Source organism: Laccaria bicolor, genomic scaffold (genome assembly GCF_000143565.1).
Source record: "Laccaria bicolor S238N-H82 LACBIscaffold_6 genomic scaffold, whole genome shotgun sequence".
NCBI classification, from domain to species: domain Eukaryota; kingdom Fungi; phylum Basidiomycota; class Agaricomycetes; order Agaricales; family Hydnangiaceae; genus Laccaria; species Laccaria bicolor.
The window spans coordinates 381054-399374 of record NW_001889877.1 but is presented as its reverse complement, the minus strand read 5'-3'; the positions used below and the strand labels follow the sequence as shown (position 1 = coordinate 399374).

The 18321-nt window shown below is 47.9% G+C and overlaps 5 protein-coding genes across 5 annotated transcripts; 3 read left to right on the top strand and 2 right to left on the bottom strand.

Moving 5' to 3' along the window:
- Window positions 1-523: 523 nt before the first annotated feature.
- On the top strand, window positions 524-877 carry LACBIDRAFT_315454 (uncharacterized protein; the record flags this gene model as incomplete). Its single annotated transcript, XM_001878359.1, has 3 exons — window positions 524-589; window positions 643-786; window positions 836-877. The coding sequence occupies 3 exons, from the start codon at window positions 524-526 to the stop codon at window positions 875-877; spliced, it is 252 nt and encodes an 83-aa protein (XP_001878394.1).
- A 305-nt stretch (window positions 878-1182) lies between these two features.
- LACBIDRAFT_324603 (uncharacterized protein) lies at window positions 1183-2088 on the top strand (the record flags this gene model as incomplete). Its single annotated transcript, XM_001878358.1, has 3 exons — window positions 1183-1518; window positions 1966-2033; window positions 2073-2088. 3 exons carry the CDS (start codon window positions 1183-1185, stop codon window positions 2086-2088), a joined length of 420 nt encoding a protein of 139 aa, XP_001878393.1.
- A 2728-nt stretch (window positions 2089-4816) lies between these two features.
- Window positions 4817-5448, bottom strand: LACBIDRAFT_324602 (uncharacterized protein; the record flags this gene model as incomplete). The annotated part of the gene is made up of 4 exons (XM_001878004.1): window positions 4817-4842; window positions 4968-5006; window positions 5059-5212; window positions 5263-5448. 4 exons carry the CDS (start codon window positions 5446-5448, stop codon window positions 4817-4819), a joined length of 405 nt encoding a protein of 134 aa, XP_001878039.1.
- A 7920-nt stretch (window positions 5449-13368) lies between these two features.
- LACBIDRAFT_324600 (uncharacterized protein) lies at window positions 13369-14078 on the top strand (the record flags this gene model as incomplete). The annotated part of the gene is made up of 3 exons (XM_001878357.1): window positions 13369-13423; window positions 13616-13675; window positions 13735-14078. 3 exons carry the CDS (start codon window positions 13369-13371, stop codon window positions 14076-14078), a joined length of 459 nt encoding a protein of 152 aa, XP_001878392.1.
- A 695-nt stretch (window positions 14079-14773) lies between these two features.
- Window positions 14774-17404, bottom strand: LACBIDRAFT_315452 (vacuolar amino acid permease; the record flags this gene model as incomplete). Its single annotated transcript, XM_001878003.1, has 17 exons — window positions 14774-15004; window positions 15061-15155; window positions 15210-15284; window positions 15339-15384; window positions 15439-15568; window positions 15619-15968; window positions 16018-16068; window positions 16120-16191; window positions 16243-16333; window positions 16392-16438; window positions 16492-16533; window positions 16593-16623; window positions 16677-16717; window positions 16768-16927; window positions 16978-17038; window positions 17160-17169; window positions 17222-17404. 17 exons carry the CDS (start codon window positions 17402-17404, stop codon window positions 14774-14776), a joined length of 1716 nt encoding a protein of 571 aa, XP_001878038.1.
- Between the last annotated feature and the right edge of the window lie 917 nt (window positions 17405-18321).

The following is an 18321-nucleotide window of genomic DNA, read 5'->3' as shown; positions in this document are numbered from 1 at the left end:
GGCTCGCACCGTTCTATCGTTCGGATCATGATAGGTATTCGCCTCGTTGCTAACACTACTTCCAGCCCATGGTTGAGGACTAGCAAGAAAGTCGAGGAACCTCATGCCCTGCATTCTGACATCACATGTACTGCTCGATGATGTCGCTGGAGCGTCGAGACCAACTTGAAAACTCATGAAATCTGAATTATCCATAAGGTCTTGAGCACTGTCAAATTGATTGACAGCAGGGTTGTGGAGAGTCAAAACCGGCAAAGCTGCGGTGTATGTGGAAGGGAAAACTACATCATGAAGAGCTACCATCATGAGTGGGCAATGATTTTTCGGTGCGTTGACTTGATATTGCTCCGCCTTAAATTTATGGGTAAAGGCTATCAATGATGTAGATGTAGCAGAGACGAACCAGGGAGTCGGGCGCCATTATCCGGGCTGTACGGAGGTGTGCCTCCATGGAGCCTCCTCGCTTACTGTCGGCACTTCCCTGTGAACTCGTATGGCTGTTGTCTACTGACCAGTCTTCGCCATGAACGAAGGGGTCGAGAAGATCTATAAGCCGCGTTTCAGAGTCGTCGGGATCTTCACGCATTCGGTATGTGGTTCGTGACAGTTCAAAAATGAAGACTCACCTGATTCTACCCATAGCAAATTTTTTGCTTCGTGGCACTGAAGCGGAAAGTTTGGGTTGGGGACTGGTTGCATAGCGTGAGGGAGTCGCATAGTATTAAAGTCGTTGGGTCTTTCAGCCTTTGGCTGCTGCGACATGACTGGAAGGGGAAAACTGGAGAGGTAAGGCAAGCTCATTCCAACATGCCCGACTTTATGCGAGCTAAGCTAGGTTATTACTGAGTTGTGTAGGCAATGGGAGACAGAGAGGTAAATTATTAAATTAAAAACCTCAGATTTAGACATGTTGTCGATTGACTGCCCGAGAATGGCAAGGGGGTGGCGGAATGTGGAAAAGAGACCAACACTCGTTATTTTTTTTTCCAGAGTCCTGCTTGACACCCCCCTACCCCTACCTTCCTAATCAAGTATGTTTTTCCCATGCTTATGTTTTCAGAATTTTTTTTCTACATAAAACGCGAAAACATTTGACAAATCTCACGGCGCACGCACCTGGCAGCCTGTTTTGCAACCTCGCGCTTTGCACATCACCCAGTTCTCTCTTCCTTTTCCCCTGCCATGAGACTGGGCAAAAATACTGGAGCCAGGGATGGACCTGCCGGATTCATTGATAATATCATAATCAAGCGCCCGGTTCGCTTCCAAGTTCGTCACACAATTGCTCGTCGCTTCTCCCCAAAGTTCTGCTACGTCTTTCAAGTACCTGAAGATATTTTTAACCCCTCGCTGTGTTATTCAAATATTTTTGCTCACAGCGCACGCCACACGGCCTCGTCGAGACCGAGCAGAAGCGTGCAAGAGATCGGATTTTTAAACACCCCAACTACCCCGCGTGTTCTCTTGACACATCAAGGGACCGGTGATTTTCATCTACCGCGACCATTTGTCGTTAACGTGAGTATTGTCTGTTTCATATCGGAAATGAAGCTGAAGCGCTGAAGGATCGCTACGGCATTTGATCATATTGTTATCCAGGTCCTTTGAAAGTCACAATTCTCACATCTCTTACGCAAGAGTCGATCATTTCCAACCAGGTAAATTTTCGCGAACTCAACGACTAAACTGTTGAACATCTTACACGATCAGACATTCTAAAAAGACCTTCGCCGCAGTCCCGTTGATGGATATATATAAAATTCCCAGTCCGCCACATATCTACCTAGAAGAGAGGGGAGGCTGTGCCATGTTTCGTACATATTCTGAAGAATGTCTGAGTGCATAGAGTCTGTGTACGATGATGAACCCCAACCGTGATAATCAACCTTTGCAATCAAAGAGTGTCGGGCTGTCATGGCCAGGTCTTTGAGCTTACATTTGACTATAAAATATCCGCCTCCATAGCTGAAATTCTATCAAATTTTGAAGAACGTCTACTGCACATATCTTACGCGAATTTCAAACAGGATTTTGTTAGTTGTGAAATATGTGGACTTTACTGTTGGTTCAAGAGGGAGGTTGATCTGATAGGTCCGATATCGTTACTTGTCCCTTCCCTGAGAAACGTTTTCGTCGCGAGGCGGTCAATAAATTTCATGACGGAACTAAGTACTTCCTATTTTTTCATGAGTGACCTTCAAGTTGCCGCGGACTTGGTTATCATCTACAAATGAATTCGAAGCGCATGCCAGTGGCTTCGAGTTTCCGAGAGCGGAAGGAATTTGCTGGCTCGGCCAAGGCTCGGCATACAATAATTAACCGCGCCACGCGATGAAGGTTGAACTTGAAAGAGCTATACGTTGTTCCGGACTTCTCAGGAATCCCACTTTCTACCGACACGACTCAGGCTCAACTTAGAGGGGTCACGGTCAAGGGATCTCGGCGTATAGCCTTGCGAACATGAAATTATCTGTGGAGCACTTCACAGTCCAGCTTTGAAATTTGAAATTTGAGCGCTTGAGCCCTCAAAAAGTTTGTTATCTTATGAGCTTGTCAACCCCGCCATCACCGCCGGCGCAAACAGTCCAAGCGGGGCGGCTTCTGGCGGCTTTGGTGGAAGAAGTTTGGTTTTAAAAGCCAAACCAAACAAATGTACAATTTCGGTCTCTTGATGCTGTCAGGCAACTGTCAGGGACCAAGTTGTCTTCCTCTCCAAAAGCTACTTACACGGCGCTGGTCACTGTGGTCAGTGATATAAACTCAAGATCCTTCCTATCTCACCTTGCAAGCTCACACGTGTTCGTTGGTTGATCGGTGAGAAACATGGAAACGAGGTTTGGTGGGGTAGGGTCAACGGGAAGTAGATTTGGGGGTGTTGTGCACTAAGGTCTGGTGAAATCCTTCCACCTCTTCTTTTCAGCCACCGGTTTCAGCGGAATGCTCTTAATACCATGCCGCGAGTGCAATGTGAACAAGGCTGGTACGTGAAAGTCAGACCTATAGCTAATCATTTTGTTAGAAATACTGGGGTATGCTCTGTCACCAAGGCTTCCAAACTTACATTTTACCTCTTTTCAGGAGTAATCAATAGCGTCGCCTGATCGTTGCATTCAATCACTTTGACACGTTTTCAAACACCAGTTTTGCTTCACCCTGGCTTACTAACTGACACAACAAGCCCAACAACTTCATGTTGGTCGCCATCCATAAAACAAGGGATTTCGTGACTCATTCACCCCTCGTACCCCTCTTTGGTTGAGCTTCTTTCGCAAATCCTACTATGTATTCAGAGAAGCATTCGTCAACCCCACGCGATAACGGCAATCCTCCGAGCTCGTCGTCTAACAATAGCCTGGCATACGCGTTAACTTTCCCAGCTCTAGCAGCACCAACACCATTCGCCACTCTAGGTAAGGTGTTATTATTGACCGCCGAACCAGCTGACTGTCGCGTACGATCGATGGTGCAGGCATCCACTCAATAATGGGAAGCTCACATTCTCTGGAGGTCCCTCAGTTGCCGAGTACTTTGATATCTCCCTCATTCACGTTGCCCATGTCACCCACTCCCAGCCTTACTCTGGCTACGCCCAAGAAGCTTGCTGCCGCTGAGCAACGGAGGATTCGACCTTCACGATTCAGCTGTCCGTTGTGTCCACAGAAGTTCACCACGCAACGAAATCTCGAGAGTACGTCTTGTTTCGTGCTTGAAGAGTACGCTATGACATCGTACGATTTTAGACCACCACAACTCCCATTTCGGGATTAAAGTCCATCACTGCGATCTTTGCAATGAGGATTTTTCGACCAAGTCTTCCCTTGTTCGACACCAGAAGAAGCACGTGTGATGGACTCCATTATCGAGAACGTGTCATTCTTCCCTCAGTAGCCCCACCTATGTTCCGTTGTTGCCGCGTGAATTTTGGAATCTCAAAGTCCCTTTGTATATTTTTTCCCTCTCGTTGCGCAAGAAATTACTTATCTCTCAATATCATAGCGAATTACTTAGATCGTAGTATCCAAAATTAAACCTTCGTAATTTTTTGTCAAATTATCATCTCGTTTCTACGTCGGACCGTCCGTGTGAGACTCTGCCGTAGAGATTGATATCGACGCTCATTGCAAAGAGCGCTCCGCCCAATTTGAAAATGTGGGCGCTGAATCTCCGCTCGGATTCTATATTCCGTGCTCGGATTCTATATATTCCTTGATTACTGGGTTTACATCGAGGACAACACGTTTGGAGGCTTGAACGTTATTTTTCTACTCTTTTTGTCATGATCTCGCTCTCGTTCCTCCTTTCGATTGCCTCAGAGAGACTTTATCTGACGGCGGACGTCGTGGGTCTATACGCGGCCAATATCCTTTATTACGATTTCCATTATCACAATTTAGAAGTTGGCTTGCGAACCTGGCAGGCAGAATGAGGGTGGAACAAAAACGTTAAAATCGATCGAACTCCCACTGGATCCGAACCGATATGTGGAACTTCGTAAGTGCAGCGTGCGGCTATCTCTACGGCTATTTACAAGGATTAGAATTCGTCTTTAGGGTCAAGATAGGTCAAGATCGTGAACGAAAATATAGTTCAGGTTAAAAGCGATTTGGATTATCAAATCGGAGATAAGAAACCAATCAGGTGCCTGCAGGTTGGGGGTGGACGGAGGCAAATTTTGAAGTCAGCGAACATCTGAGTCATTCCACCGGTCAGATTTATGACCGCCTTTACAACGATTTATTCAAAAGAAAGTTGGTACCAGAAACCCGATTGTGTCAGGAAGGAACTGGTATGAGGGAGGGATCGAGAGAATTCACAATTATTCGTACACATAAAATAGTACCACTAATTAAGGAATTATCGAGCTATAATGTTTCTAGTTCACATACATGATCAGACGCAACGTTTGCACGTCCGCTGATGCCGCTTGAAAACATGTCGTATGCCAAAGGTCTGCTGGCAGCCCTCACAGCGGTAATCTCGAATCGCGTAATGCGACTTCATATGGTCTGCGTGAAGGTCGTGAGCCGAAACGCCGATGATATGGCAATGATACGTTACTTCTAAGATTGTACTTGGTCGTGAAATCTGACGGACACAAATCGCATTTGTGCTGTGCGGGCCTTGTTCTTCGTTGGGTCGTAAGCGAAACGAGGACATCTGAACCTATTTTCGCTTTCATGGGGGGTCCGACTCGGAGGTTATCAAACATGATCTGCATTGACATGAATTACAATCATGCGGCGATAAAATGGCAGAGCGCACCTGTGGGGTAGCTATCGCTTCGTCTTCAAATCCGATAGGATAAACGGGCACAGAGCCATGTTGCGAACCACGGGAGCTGGAACTGTCTTCTGAAGTAAGATACGGGTCATCGAAAAAAGCTGTCGAATTAAACGTTGAGCAAGGTTGCGTCACGGTGAGGCGAGAGTCTTGAGATTTACCAGGCATTTCGTGTCGGGACAGTGGGGGGTGATAGGGTGGAGTGTTGAAATCAACTACAGTTGAATTTATGGGGAAGGTTGGGCCATGGCTCCCAAAATAAGCTGTTGGTCGTAAGTGAATCAAATCCTTGATGGCGGACAGGTACTTCCTCACCAGTAGCTCCGCTCGGCGGAGAGTGGACGGTGTCGGAAACAAAATATGGGTGTTGCCATCGCTGGCCATCCTGCTCATGTCGAAAGAATGCACCAATAGGGGCATCAGCGTGGTGAGGAAAGCCGGTTTGATGACCATCCATTGTCTATACGCATAAGATGTGCACTGCTCAGCAATGTTTCTGGAGAAAGCAAAAGAAGGGGGTTTGAAGGCTTCTGAATGACGAGAGGGTCGCCTCATATAGTTTTCGGAGCACCCAAAAAATCATTGAACTGCTCAGATGGTGTTTAACCCCGAGAAGACGGAGATCAGCGAAAGGCGTCACGATGCCGTATTCAATGATATTTCATTGTGCCTATTTCTTTTGAACGTAATACCACCTATGGCTTGTGGGAGATCGCCGTACGAAACACGAGTGACGGGACCGCGAGGGAGTAGTAAGGATAGGTACTCTGACGCCAAAGAAGCGCCGGCGATCACAAACTGAGAACAAGAGAATTGACAGGTGTCTTTGTTTGCTGTGCGTCGCAAGCGTTGAGACCTCGGCCAAGACTCAACGGTCGAGAAAATTTCCAGATAATTTAACAAGCGCTAACCTGGTCACCGTTGGTACCAGCGGGTCAATTCATCTCTATGTTTTGATGAGTATCATACATGATAAGATGGAGCAAAGTTCGTTTTCAATCGAATTAAGCATGAAACAATGAATGACAGTTATGGTCGGGTCACCTACTTTCTCCTTTCGTAAACCATTGTTTTATCCCTCTTTATTTTGGCCGTAAACTCGATGACAAGCAGGGCTTGTAGAAATTAAAACTTGGGAGGACTCATGGCAGGGTTCAATTGAGTCTGTTGCGCGTAAAAACAAGGGCTGACCGTTCCTGTAGCTGTCTCGAGGCTGAAGGAACGCGTAGGCGTGAGAGGACTCGCATTTTGTTCGATCAGGGATTTAATTTGATTTTTTTCCGAGGTGTAAATATGTTGTTATGCCAGTGGGTGGGCGGGAGATGGACGGAAGCGCCAACAACCATCAACAAATTACTCTTCAAAACTTTTCTTTCTTATCTATGTAACACCTGTTCAGTAGCTCTTCTATCATTGAAATTTGTAAAATGTTTCCCAGAAACAAAGGGCCTTTACAACTTACAACTGCAACAATGCAACGCGATGGCAACCGGTGTAAAATGACGTCTTAAATGCCAGGGTCCGATAGTGCCAACAAGTCTGCAACATCACAGTAATCTTTTCTGGTTGATACATAGAATTGAATTTCGTACCGAGAAATTCCGGATGAATTTGATACTCAATTTCGCGATTTAAATTCCTCGCGCAAGCGCCAGAAAAAAGCTTGTGTGAGAGGACGAATCGGGTAAAGTGAATTCCCATAAGACAAAACGTATCACAGACCTATGGAGTCCCAATGAGGGCAAGTGCGCACATGGAGCACGAAGATAAGGGGGAACGATATCAGCAATGGTTCAGGGATTCGAAGATGCGCTCGCTAAGATGACTGTGAACCGAATACAGAATGGCTGATAAGTACATTGACCTGCATGAGAAGGAGTGGTTTGCCTTGCAAGGAAAGACGGAGAGTGTATTTGTGACGACTGGGGATGAGCATGACGGCGAAATGAGGCGCAGGTAGCGGGACCTTCCCGCGATAGTTGATGATTATAGAAATAGGGTCGGTGACATTCACAAATGAAGGCAGAGATTCTAAAAAGAGTTGCCCGTTAATTTGGTAGTGGTGTGCGACAGAACTCAAAGTGAAGGATCCAAACCTTGAAGGATTATCCCTGACTACGGAGTAGGTCGGAACCGGTATAAGGGAAAGTTTCGGGTAGTTTTGAGGAGAGTCAGCGCCCGAAGTTATAGCAAGGTCCTTGGCCTCTTGGGGATCTAATTTATGAGTACGCCACGTAGAGAACATCATGGGATCCTCCGCCTCGTACAGAAAGCATTGTTTTGGTAAGTCGTCAAGGCTTTCTCGTCCCTAGGAAAACCAGAGGTCCGATACGGGAGCACGTCAGCGTTCTCGGAGCGCCCCGAAAAAAAATTAGAATGACGAGCAGAGTTGAAGGCGTAGGACGATAGCCGTTTTGAGTAGACACCGATTCTTGGGTTAAACTGTCGTGCATAGATAAACTGGTTGCTTGGATTGCGATCAAAGAGGCCATGGGGAGGGCGTTGAACAGTTGAAAAATTGCGAAGATCAGTGCAAGTTTGGGAGACTCAAAGAGCGGATCAAGCACATCCGCAGCAAGTTGACACGTGATGAGTCGGACAGATCCATGCTTGGCCTCGAGCACCCACCACGACCACTAAGTAATGCTCCTCTCGCTGCCCGCGACACTCCACACCCTCATTATCTCATTACTCTGGTCACCGTTTACACAGCGGCTAGAGCTCACTGACAGTGCTGAACAACTTGAACCCAGTTCAATCACCTTCCAGCTCCGACACCAACACGCCACCACCAACACATCAAGCATAGTTTTTGCGGACGTCCCGCCGTTGTTCAACTTTGCCAACGATGCAACGTTCGTAGTGAATACCAAGCGTTCGCGGATACCCCGGCCGCCATCTCATGCCGAGTTCATCGCTGCACGGCGAATGCAAGCTGAGAGCCAGATGAGTTCCGCTCTTGACTGGTGGGACACGGATGTTGAAATTCCGGATGTAAGCAAAAGGAGCACTTTGCTTAGCATGGCGAAGATGACGTTTAATGCGTATTACGCTGACAACTCGTCTGATTGGTATAATCTTGACGAAGATGGATGGGATAAGGTCTGTGTGGCCTCGTCTTTCACTACTTGATACTGATCTTAATTCGCTTATAGCACTTTCCCCATGGTTGGCTACCGACGGATGACGGCATGCGTGGCCACGTCTTTGTGTCCACGGACAACTCGACCGTCATCATTGTCATCAAAGGTACATCCGCCTTTTGGCCTGTAGGAGACGGTGGCCCAACTACAGCCAAAGACAAACTGAATGACAATCTCCTCTTCTCGTGTTGTTGTGCGCGCGTCGGCCCCACCTGGTCCACCGTATGCGGATGCTACGATGGCGGGTATACATGCAAAGACCAATGCGTGCAAGACGCGCTAGCCATGGAGGAAGGCCTCTTTTACCCCATAGGTCTGAACCTCTACAACAACGTCTCGTACATGTACCCTAATGCAAATATCTGGGTTACTGGCCACTCATTGGGCGGGTCGCTTTCGGCATTAATTGGGGTTACCTTTGGGTTGCCTGTGGTCGCGTTTGAAAGCCCGGCCGAGAAGATGGCAGCGCGAAGGCTGCATTTGCCTCCTCCACCCTCGACACATCATATCACCCATGTTTATCATACCGCCGATGTACGTATTGTTTTGACACAAATCTTCGTTAATTTATCTCTCTCCCTCTCTACAGCCGATCCCCATGGGCGTGTGCACAGGCTTGACATCAGCATGCTCTCTCGGCGGGTTCGCTCTTGAATCTCGGTGCCATCTAGGCCAAGTAATCCGCTATGACACCGTCCGCAAACTCGGGTGGTCCGTCAACGCCCAGAACCACCCAATCAAAGTGGTCATCGATAAGGTTTTGAACATGGACCTCGACTGGCAAGACCAGCAGGACGAGGATAAGTCTTTGTCTGAGATATTCTCATGGCCTTGGGGCGGCGGTGGGAAGAAGGAGGACGAGGAGGAAGAGGGAAAGAGGCCCAAGGGGTTTCTTGAAGTACCTCAGGCAAGGTTGGCGGGAGATGTGGAGGGTGTCGATGGCGTTTGTACAGTGCGTTTCCCTCCTCTTTTTTTTCCTTCTGAGATCAACCGCTCATGGGGAGACAGGACTGCTTCAATTGGGAATTTGTTTAATACGTTTGAGTGCCAGAAGCGCAGCAGACGACACTAGAGTGTGTTTGGGCCAGATGGCTTTTTTGTATTTTGGGCCGGAAGTTCCTAGTTAACGACATGACAGATGTACATATTTACGACTCCCATAAGTTAGTAACGCGTAGATGCTTTTTTATTATTGAGAAAATGTAACAAGCGACTCCAAGGTGTTTAGCACATGCTTCAAGTTTTAACACTCCGAACTCGTGGGAGGGAAATTTGAAGTGTTCTCTAACCCTTTTTCTTGCCTTTTTCTTACTGTGCCCAAGCTCATCGGCCACCGATGGTTAGGGGTTTCGAAGATTTGACCCTCTCGAATTAACGTATTGGGCACAAGGCGTCTCAGGCCTAGACCCATGGTGCAGGGACTTTTACGTGGGTCCGAGCCTGTCGACTTGTGGCACCATTTCATTGCAAGATCTCTGGCTCTTGGGAATTTGGAGCTGCTTTCGGGTCGGAACTAGGATATGTGGGGATCCGAGACCAGAGCGTCTCCCTTCTCAATGCCTGCGGGACCCAACAGAAACTAGGAGGACGATAGATCGACGAACCACCAGGCATCCGCTCGCTAACATTTTTTCAGTCCTGGACCCCACTCTTGACAAAGGACATGAACGAATTTTGATCAGACCAAATAACAGAAGCATTGGATCATGGATAAAGCACAGTATTGGCGCCTCGAACTGGGCTAGTGACTGCTCCCAGCTTATCGCGTTGAGCTGTGACGAAGAAACGATGGAAGACTCACCAACTCGCTAACACCGGTACTAGCTTCTTATGATTTAGCATGACTGAACATCACCAGATGGATGATGGATTTTGAAGTGTCAGCCGCCGACCTTCTTATATAAATATAATTCGGTCCGAATCGACCTTGTCTATCTTCTCGAGCACACCCTCACCGCCAAGTAAACATGGATTCTTCAACGCTCTCCACTGCGATATCCACGACCTCCTTCTCCGAGTTCACGTCGAGTCCTCGGCCTCGCCTGGTTTCCTCGACGCTCAACATTGTCGATGCGGCTGACACAATTGGGACGACCTCGGAGGATGACAAGAAAGACGTCGATTGTGAGGTGGAGAAAATGAGCAGGTTCGCACTGCAGCGGGAAATGGGCGTAGAAATGGGGTGCCATCATCCATACCTTGGAATGGGGTTCTTCACTGGCGCGGACGATACCACTCCTCCACGCGCACAGCGCCATACGTACCCGCCTATAGCTAGTCCACCGTCTCCAGCGTTTCTTTTCCAAGCAAACACCACAACTAAACATACCCACACGTTACACGGGATACTGTCTGTCCTTCAAGCGTCAACCCGCCAAATTTGCGCAGACCCCACAGTATCGCAGAAACGATTTTTCAGGATTCTAGCGCCGCTTGTTGTGTTCCTGTATCTCTTAGTCGCGGGGGCGGTATTGCCTACATATATCAAGCGCCACTCGCCACCGCCTTCGTCTTCTCCCGTTTCGACCTTGAACGCGAATTCGAGGATAGTTCCTCAACCTTTTCACGGTGTTCATCCTCATCCTCATCCGTCTGTTGAGCCTCTTCCTCCCCATTCTTTGCTACCGTCGGCTCTCGCTCATCTCTCAAATGCACATGGGGTCGACGTGCCTATGGTCATCTTCATCTTCCTTGTTGGTCTCCTCTCATCACTCTTCCTTCTCCGCACGCTCATTTTTATCGCGGGGCGGTGCTTAAAACGTTTTTGCGATCTCGACCTTGTAGAAGTGTTCAGGCCCCGTGGAGCATGCAGGGATGTGCACGGGAAGGGCGTCGGACAAACTGAGATGATCTTTGGGGGCGTGGTTTAATCTTGAATCATTGTCGAGAATATGTATGATTCATTTCACACAAGGGAGCAGGAAGTAGTATCAGTCTTAGTCATTGCCGCAGAGAATGGTGTGTACTTGCATGTATAATGAATCGATGAGATCTACTGGCAGCGGACCTTGACACAGCTTAACAGTCGCGCCCCTTCAACCTTGCCCTCTATGCCCTTTGATGCATGTCGTTGCGTTCTGATCGGTTGGCTGTAAAGTAATGAGCGCACTGGCTGAGCACATTCGTCGTCCCTAAAAATCTCATCACTCGTCTCGGATACTTGAGGAAGCCCCGTGAAGAGTAAATTTTCGGAGCGCCCGAACAAATTTAGAGTTTCTGTGAGACTGGCGTGCGCTTATATCGAAAATCGGTCCCGATGAAGCAAGAGAGGTCCAAACGCAAGGAGCCGGCCAAATTCGTTCAGGCGAGTCGGACAGCCTTGAACATGAGGGGAAAGTATCCTCCCGACTCCTCGATAGAATTCTCCATCTGATTTGCATCTGATACTACAAAACGGGAATCTTTTTTCCCTCTGCGTTGTGGAAACGAACCAGTCAGTGAGCGTCAATGGCCCACCTTCTCTACCCTTTGATTGTATTCAAGCTCTCGGCCGTTAGGCGCTATGTTGGGTAACGTACAAGAAGTTGATATTTGAAACTTACGTCATAGAGCAGGGGGTTTCGCGTTTAGTAAAAAAACGTGGTTTTGGCGATCCTGCCTCGTGTTGCGCGACTGACCGCCCAATTGTCAAGAGTTGCTGTACCAGTGGGCTATGAAACGGAGAGTTGAGTGCAGCTCAATGAACGGCCCACGATGCAGATGTCATGGTGCGCTCCTGCGCCCATGTATCTGGCAAGCTAATCTTTTGTGAGATCAAACTACATACTATCGGGCAGTGAGCCTGGACGAAGAAGGCGGAGCTAAATGACCCACGTACAGCAGGGGCTGCGTTTCGAAATTAATGGGCGAAGGTTTGTCAAGTGGAATGCTTCACGGTTCATCTCCTTGCAGATAAGCGCCGCTCTCCAGCTCATATGTCACCAGAGAGTCAGAGACTCGCCAAGCGAGGACGATGACAAACATTCCGCCTCAAGATTTTCTCGGAAGTTGGGCGATAGGTGGTCAACGAACGGCCACCTCATTCCTGACATGGACACATTGCAAAGTGGTAGGTTTGAGAGATTCACTTTACTGTGCGCCATCTTGCATCTTTGTGGTCCCAGGTCCCTCAGTGAAATTTTGAGCAAGTTTGTCGCTCCGAAGTTCCTTTGGTGATGCGACGAAGATGCGATTGGGGAGAAGCACGGACGATCGGATCCTCTATGATAATCTATAATCGTTGAGCATGCATATGGATGTATGAGATGTCGGTTGGGAAGAGACAGCTCTTTCAGCCAACAATCGATCATGAAATTGCGGCTCCGAATAAAGCAATCAACTCGAACATATAGTGCACATGTACTTCGTTAGGACTGTAGATCTTCTTGCCATCTACATGTCCTTGATCTCAGATACTTCCCGTGAACCTTCAAAGCTTCAAGCTTCAACAGTTCCTGATGAACCGATCTCAACAAGCTGGCGCAGCTACCCGAAATTCGTGGGAACATCACACTTCCATTCCATGGCTCTGAGCTTGATCGACTAATCTTTGCCTACTACTCTGAACTGATTTGTTCATGCTAGATGTTAGGATACGTCTCCCAACCAGATCCCCACACACCCCTAACCGGTGACCACCGACCCCGACTTGGAGGCCTTAAGTCCGTAGCAGACATGAAGACGCGTTTCCAACACGTGGCTTCAATTCATAACAATTCGCGACAATATCGATAATAGAGTTGAAGCTGTGAAGCTGAAGCCTCAAGATCCAGGATCCTTTTCTTTTTTCTTGGGGAATGCGGTCATACGAGAATTGAAGTCAACCCATAGGAGTACCGCCATGAGTTTTCGGTTTGTCAAACGGCTGATACATCGTATGCATCACCCCTTATCTGCCTGTTGTGGGCCGAAACATGAAGCTTGAAGCTCCAAGACTCGCGGATTTTTCTCTCTAGATTCTTCCGTAATGTCAGGACATGCAACGTTTTTAAAGAGGTTCTTTCGCATTAATGAGCACTGCTGTATGTCCTCATCCCGCATCCCCTCCTTCCCCACCCCCCTCATTACCCCCTATCACTCTACCCCACAGGCAACAGGTTTTGCCAACTCCTTTGGGCGGCATTCCATGTCTTGTAACTGTTACTTTGCTTTGGGATATAGTAAACCACGTCTCCCAAAATGATATCCTCGACGTCTTTGACATTGATGTGTAGTCCATCCGGATCCATCGTGTAATATCTCAACCGCCAGCACCAGCAATGTCGACGGCGTAGGTTCGTAAAATAGCTTCATGATATATCAGACGCAGCGCGTAATTTTGATGCTCTTATAGGAAAATTGGTTGCTTGGAGGCAACAAATGCCTGTGGCTAAAAATACCGCACTGTATGCCGATCTAAACCCTACGGGAGGGTACAACGGCAACTACGGCACTGGGGAGCAGGTACTCCAGGAAAAACGTGCCCCACCTTCTCAAAACCCTGTACGGGACCGAGTAGCATCGGTGCAAGTAACTGATTTTGCAAAACGACGGAGAAAACAATCTGGCCGTGGGCAGTTCGAGTGTCAGTGGTGCGGTGCTGATTTCACAGCTAAACATAACCTTAAACGTAAGACCTTGATATTTTTTGTTTTCTGTGTTTCCTTTACGCTCCGTCTTGCCCTTAGATCACATTAATTCCCATCTTCAAATTAAAAAACACCACTGCGTCTGTGGTAACAGCTTTGGGACACGCTATAGTCTCAAGAGACACGGGAAGGTCTGCAAGGGGCCTGGTCAACCAGATCTTCGAGCAATAATAAACTCTGGTGATATCCCACGTCCAGCTTTCTTCGTGACGTAGAAAAGTGTTCTTCCATTCCTTCTGTCCTTTTTGCCGGCAGGCCGGGAGAACCGCCGAAGTACAATACAGCATGTGGCTGAGCCCTACTTAATTCCCCATGCACAGGAATAGGATTGCAGTGTTATCGGTAATAGCATTAAAGCCCTATCGATCAGGCCATGCCGCATCAGCGAAGTATCTATGGATTCAACGGGGCGTAGATCGAGATCTGGGGAGCACAAAAATCGAGTTGGCTCGAAAAAACTAAAACTTGCATACTAAGATTACAGTGGGCATCGAGGCGGTTTACTTTGCTACAAAAAGACTTCACAACCCATTTCCAATACTTAAGCTTCACATATGTAAATTTGTATTCGAAAAATGTGTTCAAGGCTGGAATCGCAAAATAAAATACATTAAACCACCTGGTTTTGCCGTCGGGTGTGAACCATTTTGTCGTCTTCATCTCGTACTTCTTCAAAGTTGGGGGAATCTAACAAGGGGTTTGAATCCGAGTACTCTTCATTACGCGGTGTCGGTGATACGTCTTCTAGGCGTTTTTCAGGAATCTAAATTTTGTGGCGCTCAGTTGAAATGGATCGTCTGCTATGTAGATCGATCTTCTCACTGGTACGCGCGCAAGATAAGCGAGAAAGGAGGCGCATGCCGCGAGCACGAAGACGGACTTCAAACTCGTAGCGTAAGAGTCTCGCGCAATCCGCTGAATGTCGGGCGGAAGATTAGCGACCAGTTTTGCGGATTGGCGTATTTGTTGTATAAGCTATTAGCGCAAACATCAGGCCGTGCGCTAATCGCAAAATAAAGGGGATAGCGAACGATTTCGGAGTTGGGGGCGTGCAGACGGGCACGTAATTCGGACTCCAGTCGTGATTGAAATACTGCGGATGAGGCAGCTAGACCTCCCACTTGACCTAGAGTATACGACATGTTAGCGGAATATTATCAAAGGAGGGTTCAGTGCACACCGAGGCCTCGAAGAAGCTGCGCGAAACCTGTGCCAACCGCCAGTTGAGATTCGGGAAGGTGGGATACAAGTGCAACTATCACAATGGGATTTTAGTATCTTGTCTGACGTATTATGTTGATTAACTTACTGAACATCGTTTGTAAGACGACCGCGTTTCCAAACCCAAGAGGAATCTAAGAATTTTATGTTCGTCAGTGGCAAATGGGCTACAGAAGAAGGATACTCACGATGCTAAGCCACAAATGGGCAGAACTAGAATCTTCTCGCATCTGTGTCATTAAGATGGCGGCGAGGAAAGGCAGGCAACCAAAAGTCATGCTCATGGCTTTATACCTCCCAGTTCGCCGCATCATCCACCTTGAGAGAGACGTTGAGATTGAGGTAATGAGGGGCGTCAAAGTACCCACCCGGCGAAGAAAGACCCTGTTGAAATAAAGAAACTATTTGGGAGTAAATGCAATCCTGTACAAGTCATGAATAAGATGCAAAACATCGGGTTGATCGCAATAGAAGTATTACCTGCCGTTGATGCTGACGATAACATGACCGTTTGGAACCACGTCGGAAAAAAGTAAGTTACTGAGAGGTTACAAACGGCGACAAGAGCGTTGCTGCAGCCCACGAGAACCGGGACCTTTTTTGTCAAGAAGACAGGCGGCAACACTGGTTCTACAGCCACGTAGACCTCGATGATGATGAAAAGAACGGCGGCCACGCAGGATGCCAGCAAGGACACCCAAACAGCAGCGTCAGACCACTACAGGATTGAGGTAAAGGGCGGATAACAGCAAATTTGGGCAACGTACGGGAAGGCTTTCGTTGTACCGCATACTCAAAAAGAAGAGCATCGAACCGACCTAACTAATTGTTTGAAAAAAAAAACCAGGTTTACGGCGGGCTGCACGAACAGATATGAGCAACGCCAAGGTTCCCCCATAGTCAATTCGCTTCAGAATTTCCAGAGTGCTTCGGCGACGTTCCTAATGAAAGGTAAGTTGGTTGAGTTGAAAAAGGGCAATGATGCACCATACAGATACCACATAATTGAGATTGTACGCCGTCAGACTGAAGGAGACGGCAAAGAGGGGAATTTGGATCAGGAAGGCCCACCGCCAGCCTAGCCTTATTGAGACACGCCGTTAAAATGAAATTCCATGATCAATTCGCTGCAATCTCATACCAATCTGTAATCAAGCCTCCTAGGGGGCCACCCAGCCCCATTCCGAGCTGGAAATGCTATTGAGTGACACGTCAAGATACAGCGCAAGAGGAGAGCTTACACCATAAAACATTCCACCTATACTTTGTATGAAACCTCGAGACTAGAAGACAATGTGTTTTCAGCTAACCTGACGGCAATAGTAGTGGATGTCAGACTTACACGCATGTTATACATGTCACTTGTGATTATTCTGGGTAAGGTGTTCAGGTATCTGCGGTGGAAACGGCGTTGAATGAAACTTACGCAGAGGTTGTAAATATACCGCCACCTCCAAGGCCAGAAACCTTGCGACAAAAATCAGACGTGAAGGATGGAGGATGGAGAAGGCACTGACAAATCGGGAGATAATAAGCATCTGCATACTATTCGACAAACCACAGGCGAGGATGCCAACGGCCGCAAAGAAAATTGCTAATTCGTTGGCCCTTCTCCTCCCCATAACGTCGCTTAAGCGACCATAAAGGGGGGTAAACGTGCATGTTGCCAGTAGGTAGCTATAACAATTAAAGTGTTCGGTGATGATGTTGTAGAAAGGGCGACTTACGAAGTGCCCACCCAGCTCGCTTCGTTAGATTTGTTGAAGTCTGATGATATAGCAGGAAGCACTACGAGAATGTTAAGAAAAAGCTCGAGATTATTAGCTGGAGACATGACAAACTCGTGGGGACGAGAGTCACTATAATATCAAGTCAGTCCAGGACTAAACGGAATCGTCGAAAGACAGACAGTTAAGGGCCTGAGTAAAGGGATTAAAATTTAATTCAACGACGGGTAAGGCCGAAACTCACAGAAAGAAACTGGGCTAGCCAGATGCCCGCCAGGATGCCCCGACGAGAGGGGGCGGAAATATCAAGAGGACCAGCTGGTTGGAGAGATGACGAACAAAAGTCAGATTCTTTGCGCGGGGTGCTGCTAGACCGGGAACTGGGTTCGCGAAGGAGGGGTTCGCGTTCGGAGGATAAGACCGTCATTTCTAAAGCAGCGAGGTTAGGCTATTACTTGGACTAAAGCGTTGGAGCTTTGCTTTATATTCATCTCGATAGAAAGAAGGCTTTAACTGCCAAGGGGAGGGCCCTCGATAGGCTTTTTATGCCAAGCATTATGCCATTGCGCAAAGCTCATCTAACTGAGATGAGAACTGAGGAATGGGAGCGAATGTGTCAAAGAATTTTGCTGATCATGAATCGCGTTATCACAGACGCAAGTGCGGAGCTGGGTGGAGCCAAGTGGGCAAATGAAAGTATAATTCTGGGATTAGTATTCGACCGACGGTGGTAAGTGGACGTGTCATGGCAAAACGAGGGAGATAGATTGGAGGAAACGCGTTCAGACGACACTTGGCACGTCCTAGGAGGAGCTGGGATCACTTGACGGTTTTGAGATAGCCCACCCGTAGCGTTATCAAAGTACGGGGGGCCGTAAGATGTTGGTACATCAAAAGCTTCGGAGGAAAAGTGGGGGGTGGTGGTGTCGGACTGAGATCACTGAGGGGCTTGGCGCAAGTGGGGCCGTGGACTTTGGATTCTAGCAAGCCAATACAGAGCAAGTATGGAAAGAGGTTCAACTTTCTTGTACCTCAGGGTCTGGGCTCGAAGACGCGGGAGAGCCGATATGATCCTCAATCAGCACGGAAACTCGGGAAGACATCTGTCCGAGGTGTGATGGGTTATGGACGGGTCCTTTGTAGGAAACGTTCAGCATGTAGACGTGCTTTTCGGAGTCTTGGGGACTCTTGGCTTATACCTTTGAAATGTGGCGCCTCACGAGCATCAGTCTCGAGGCATGTCCAGGTGACATGTTAGATCAAAGGGGAGCCAACGCTTGTGTACGATGAGAAGATAAACTTTTGTCGATCGCATGTTTTACGTTCACTTTACTGAAGATCGTC